Here is a 5,601-nt window from a genome sequence, read left to right on the forward strand (position 1 = left end):
GGTGCGGCCGTGCGGGGCTTCACCTGCTGCTGTGTGCGGGTGTTGTGCATACGCGGTCGTCTCCTGGCCGCGGGAGGTGTACGCGGATCCATTCGCACAGCGCAGGTGTCTCGGTCTTGTCCGTGCGAGTGCAGAGCTGGTGCCGCGGGGATCCTGCTGCCTGTGGGCTCAGGGCTATGCGCTCGCCTTCGGGGTTTGCTGCCGTTACTGTAAGCAGCGCTCCCTGTGCCTGAGCATTGTTTTGGAAAAGTCGCGCTTCATTCCCCTAGTTTTGTTGTGTTTGACATTCAGACACAGCAGGATTGGTACAAAGCATCTCAATGTTTCTTTTGCCTTTCCTGAAGTATAAAATTTACTGTTTATTCTTGTGTTTGGAGTTTTTTTCCTATAAGATCCTTCTCAAATTATTTACACTTACAGGAATTCTGGCCTGTTCCAGCGTTAACTCCTTCAGCATTAGGATCTGGGATACAGGATTTAGTAGCTTGGAATGTCTTCCTCTCGTGTTCCTACATTTCTTGAAAAATTGTATGCAGAACCTGAATTGACACAGATATTTAGATATTTTTTGTCTGTACAGACAAAGTGTAATACGAGGTTATAAATCTATTGCTGTGTTCAGGCTCCTTATAAAAAAAGTAATTTTAAAAATAAGTTACTCCTTGTTTGAGTATTTAACTATGAGCATGTAGTTTTGAGTATGTAGTTATTAATTTCCCAGATGGGTCTAGTAGTCCCATAATCTACTTCTTCGTGTGTATTTAGCATGTGTACATTATTTTCTGGTATTTTATCCACAAAATCTGTTCTGTGTCCAGGGTCAGTCAAGGAGTTGGATGCGCATCTTGACTTAGCTGTGCAGTTAGTCAAGATCAACAAGACTAGGGATTTAGTTTGGTGATTGGTCCCACTGAAATGCACAATAGAGTAAGTAAGAGCTCTTCTACTACTCTGTTCTCATGAGACCCCTACCTGGAGTACTGCATACAGTTCTGGTGTCCCCAACATAAGAAGGACATAGAACTGTTGGAGCAAGTCCAGAGGAGGCCACAAAGTTGCTAAGAGGACTGGAGCATCTCCCCTACGAAGACAGAGAAAAAGTTGTTCAGCCTGAAGAAGAGATTGTATGGAGACCTCATAGCAACCTTCCAGTATCTGAATGGGCCTGCATGGAAGCTGGAGAGGGACTCTTTGTTAGGAACTGCAGTGATAGGACAAGGGGTAATAGGTATAAATTGAAAGAGGGGAAGTTTGGATTAGCTATTAAGAAGAAGTTTTTTTCTGTGAGGGTGGTGAGACACTGGCACAGGTTGCCCACAGAGGTTGGAGATGCCCCAATCCTGGCAGTGTTCTAAGCCAGGTTGGATGTGGCCTTGAGAACGTGGTCTGGTGGGGAGTTGTCCCTGCCCATGGCAGTGGGGATGGGGACTAGATGATTTATAAGGTCCATTCCAACCATTTAACATATATGGTTATATTATTCTCCAAGCAATTGGTATATCCAGGTCCCAGGAAAACAAAGTATTCAGTATTAGTAGGAAGGTCATTGGGGTCTTCAAAGGATGGAACTTGGTAGCATAGGCTCTAAACCATATTTTATGTGATGGCAGCTTCATACTGGCCCTGTGTCACATTTGCTGAAAGTTTCATCTCTGTGTAGGTTTTGAAAGGAAGGAAGAATTGTGTGTATTTTCCCCACACCTGCCCCCAAATCTCCTGTACCTCCTGCACTTTTGTTTGTGGGGTTTCTTTTGCTATCTCACTCCACCCCTATCTTTGAAGGATTCCACTGCCTCAGTTTATCTGTCCCACAAGATTCTGAGTAACAGCTGTGAAATGCAGCATTCTTGTTGATCTCTGTAGCTGTATGGCAAAACTCTTAAGATCTAGTATAAGGCAAGGCTTCATGTCCAGCTTTGTGTGATAGCACAGGAACAGGAGAGGCTCTGTAAAGCTAATGCTTTTGAACAGTAAGAGTTCTTAGTGTATGTGTCCGTATCCAAACTTTTTTCAAGTTTCACTACTGCTGCATCGTGAATTTTAGTGTGGGCGTTTGATTTTGTAATGCTTATTGCTGACTGATTTGCTTCATCTTGCAGAGACTGAAAACACTGTTGAGAAAACGGCAAAATGAGTGGCCGTCGAAAACGTGCACCTCCATCGAAAGTGGATGAGGAGAAGAAGAAGCAGCTCTGCTGGAATATGCATGAAGACCGGAGAAATGAGATGGTAACATTAGATGATGAAGTCACTAATGAGGACCATGTGCCAGTTCCAAGCACTTCTGCATCCTTCATTGTTATAAATGATGATAGCGCTGATGAAGATCTCATGCAAAAAGGAGGCAGTGGCTCAAAATCTGTTAAGTTTTCAACAGTTAATGATGAAGAAGACTCTTACTCCATCTTGACTCCCTTGTCTGTGCAGCTAAATATTATAGTGTTGCCATACCGGGCAGATGGGTCCTGGAAGGTTTTGTTGGGAGAATTTGCTCTTCATCTTCCTTCTGAGAAAATTTTAACTGATGAGTTCCACGAAAGGAGCTTTACTTTAACGAGAGGAGACTCTGATGATCAGCTGCAGGTCTGTGTTCATGAGAGAAGTGAAGAAGAGTGCAGTAATGAAACAAAAGAGTACCTGGGTGCTTACGAACAACGTATTTTGGTGGAAGCAACTTTAAGTGGTGAAATATTGGAAGGCTTGAGATGGTTGCAAAAGAAAAAGATAATTGGACTTTACCAAAGACCTGGAGAGGCTCAGGCTCTAAAGGTATGCATTCATATATTTGTTTTGCAGGGTTTTTTTCTTCTTTTTTGTTTGAAATATAAAATAAAAAGCTCTGATCAACTAAGTCTGGCAGCTGCCATATATTTTTATAATGTGATGCAAATATATGGTTTCTGTGTGCTTTAGTAATGTTTCAGTATGTTTTTTCCTAAAAGTGATTTTTACTCTTTTGCTGTTAGTAATGCACTACCTGAAGGAATCACAGACGCTTTTATTTTTTGCAATTCCTTTATATGATGTTTTCAGTAGATTTGTTATATCTGTCTATACGTGCTAATTTTCAAAGCACTGTTATTTTCATGCTCTTCTGTTTATAATCTTTTTGTTGTTTTGATAGTTAATTAAATTATTAAATGTATAACCCTTTCACAGGTTGGAATTTACCTTCTTGAAGCTGGGCTAAGTAAACCAGAGTTTCTCAGTGATGGAGGTGGGAGACCCAAAAAAGCTAATCAGCTGATTCAGAAACTCATGGAAAAGTTCTACAGTTTTATAATTCCAGGTAATGGAATTCAGTTGATAGCTGATGAATAGTTTTTGTTCTTGACATATGTTTTGTGTAGTAGTTTTAAATGTAAGGGAAAATAGTAATTATTCCTGCCATCTAAAGCAACTTTTATTTTCAAGGTAGTGTTGCTAGGTAATTCATTCCATATTATTATCTGACCATTAATTTTATGCTAATTAGTTTATGCTGAAATTAGAGGTGGTACTATTTCTTCTCTATAGATATGGCACTGAAGCACAGATGTTTGAGTCCTTCCGTTTTGGTCAGTAAATACAATCTTCACTGGTTCATGTGGGTTGTTTGAACACATCTGCAGTAGCTTGTCGGAGTTACACAGGAACTGTTTAAAAGAATTGGGAATTAAATTTGGAAAACTTCTGTTCCCAGATTGGTGCCTATTGCACAACTGTGGCAATAGAATTTCTGTTTGGTTTATATTGTAAAGCACTTATGATGCTTTATGGCAGTTTTAAGAATATACCACTGCAGATTTACAAATATGGGCCTTGCTGTCATTTCATACTTAAAGAGTTGTTTGCCAGATTAGACTTGGTAGTGATACAGATTTTTAGGGTGATCAGTGACTTCATGGTGTGATGGCTTAAGAAACCTGGGAAAAAAACCCCAACCTTGTTCTTGTTCCTGAGTATAGGATTGATTCAAAATGTTAGCTAAAGACTGACTCAATAACAGTGACCATAGTATGCTGAATTTCAGCGCTTTTGCAGAAGTGAAAGAGGACTAGCCCCAGTCCTCTTAATTTCAACAGGCAGAATTGTAGAAAAACTTAGGCAACTTGCTAAAGAGCTAACAGAATAAAATCTGTTTATCCTTAACCTGCGTGCAAAGATTATGCACTGTGAAACTAATTCGATTTTTCTAACAGTTTTTAAAGCACATACTTACTGATGTAGCATAAAATAATATAGCCTTGATTCTGTGCTGAAGAATGCATTCTTCTTAAGCATTTCTAACAGTCCGTGCTTAAATTCCACCTGTTTTTAAACAGAATTATTTGATTTTTTTGTAAAATTGCATGGAAGTGTGTATGTTAACACTTGTCAATATCCATCTAAAATGAGCTCTATGCAACAGCATTCCAAGATTAGGCTTCTTGTTCTCCCCATTGATGAGCAAATTCTTGTGTCGATGGAGTTGTGCACAAGGATTTACACAAATAAGGGGTATAACCTCTCTATGCTTACATTTAATTTCTGTGTTTATTTTCCTCAGTGTATTCATTCTCTTAATACCCTTCCAGATTTGAGGTTTTGAGACTGTGGCAGGAATTCCATCTCAGGTTATGGCAAGCATAGCATAGGTGCATTAAGAAATATGCAAAAATAGTGGCAGAATATTTAATATGGAATCATAAAATCATTGAATTGTTTAGGCTGGAAAGGACCATTAAGGTCATTGAGTCCAACTGTCAACCCTACATTGTCAAGTCCACCACAAAACTGTGTCCCTAAGTGCCACATCTGCATGTCTTTTAAATACCTGCAGGGGTAGTGATTCAACCACTTTCCTGGGCGGCCTCTTCCAGTCCTTGGCAATCCATAATCTTTATAATTTTAAAAAAACCCTGCCCAACAAAGAACAGCCAAGCTAAAATGTTCCTTTAGTTGCTGTTTGTCCTATTCGATGGTTAATATTCTAGATTTCGTTTTCCCATAGTGTCATGGACCGATAGTAGTTGACAATATATGTCTGTGCTGGTTTGGGCTGAATTGGAGTTAATTTTCTGCACAGTGACTAGTATGGGGCTATGTTTGGGTTTTGTGCAGAACACAGAGTTGATAATGCAGAGATGTTTTTGTTATTGCTGAGCAGAGTTACACAGAGCCAAGGCCTTTACTGCTTTCCGTACTGCCACACTGGCAAAAATATTGGGGGTGCATGGGAGACTGGGAGGAGACACAGCTGGGACAAGTGCCCCAAACTGACCAAAGGGATATTCCATACCATAGGACATCATGCTCAGTATATAAGGTGGGAGGAAGAAGGAGGAAGGGGGAACATCTGGAGTGATGCTGTTTGTCTTCCCAGGGAACCATTATGTGTGATGGTCCCTGCTCTCCTGGAGGTGATGAACACCTCCTGCCCATGGGAAGCAGTGAATTAGTCCCTTGTTTTGCTTTGCTTGTGTGTGCAGCTTTTGCTTTCTCTATTAAACTGTCTTTATCTCAAGCCATGAGTTTTTGTAGCTTTTACACTTCTAATTCGTTCCCCCATCCCGTTGGTGGGGGAGTGAGTGCGCAGCTGCATGGGGTTTGGCCGCTGGCTGGGGTTAAACCACAACAATA

The 5,601-nt window shown here is 40.6% G+C and overlaps 1 protein-coding gene across 1 annotated transcript; it reads left to right on the forward strand.

Annotated features, from left to right (window-relative positions):
• Positions 1–2,107: 2,107 nt before the first annotated feature.
• Positions 2,108–3,289, forward strand: LOC103807754 (E3 ubiquitin-protein ligase SHPRH-like; the record flags this gene model as incomplete). The annotated part of the gene is made up of 2 exons (XM_009080500.1): positions 2,108–2,769; positions 3,160–3,289. Coding segments are annotated over exons 1-2 (769 nt in total), but the record flags the coding sequence as incomplete, so codon positions are not given.
• Positions 3,290–5,601: the final 2,312 nt, after the last annotated feature.

The sequence above is a fragment of the Acanthisitta chloris genome, unplaced genomic scaffold (assembly GCF_000695815.1).
Source record: "Acanthisitta chloris isolate BGI_N310 unplaced genomic scaffold, ASM69581v1 scaffold42238, whole genome shotgun sequence".
In the NCBI taxonomy this organism is placed as follows: domain Eukaryota; kingdom Metazoa; phylum Chordata; class Aves; order Passeriformes; family Acanthisittidae; genus Acanthisitta; species Acanthisitta chloris.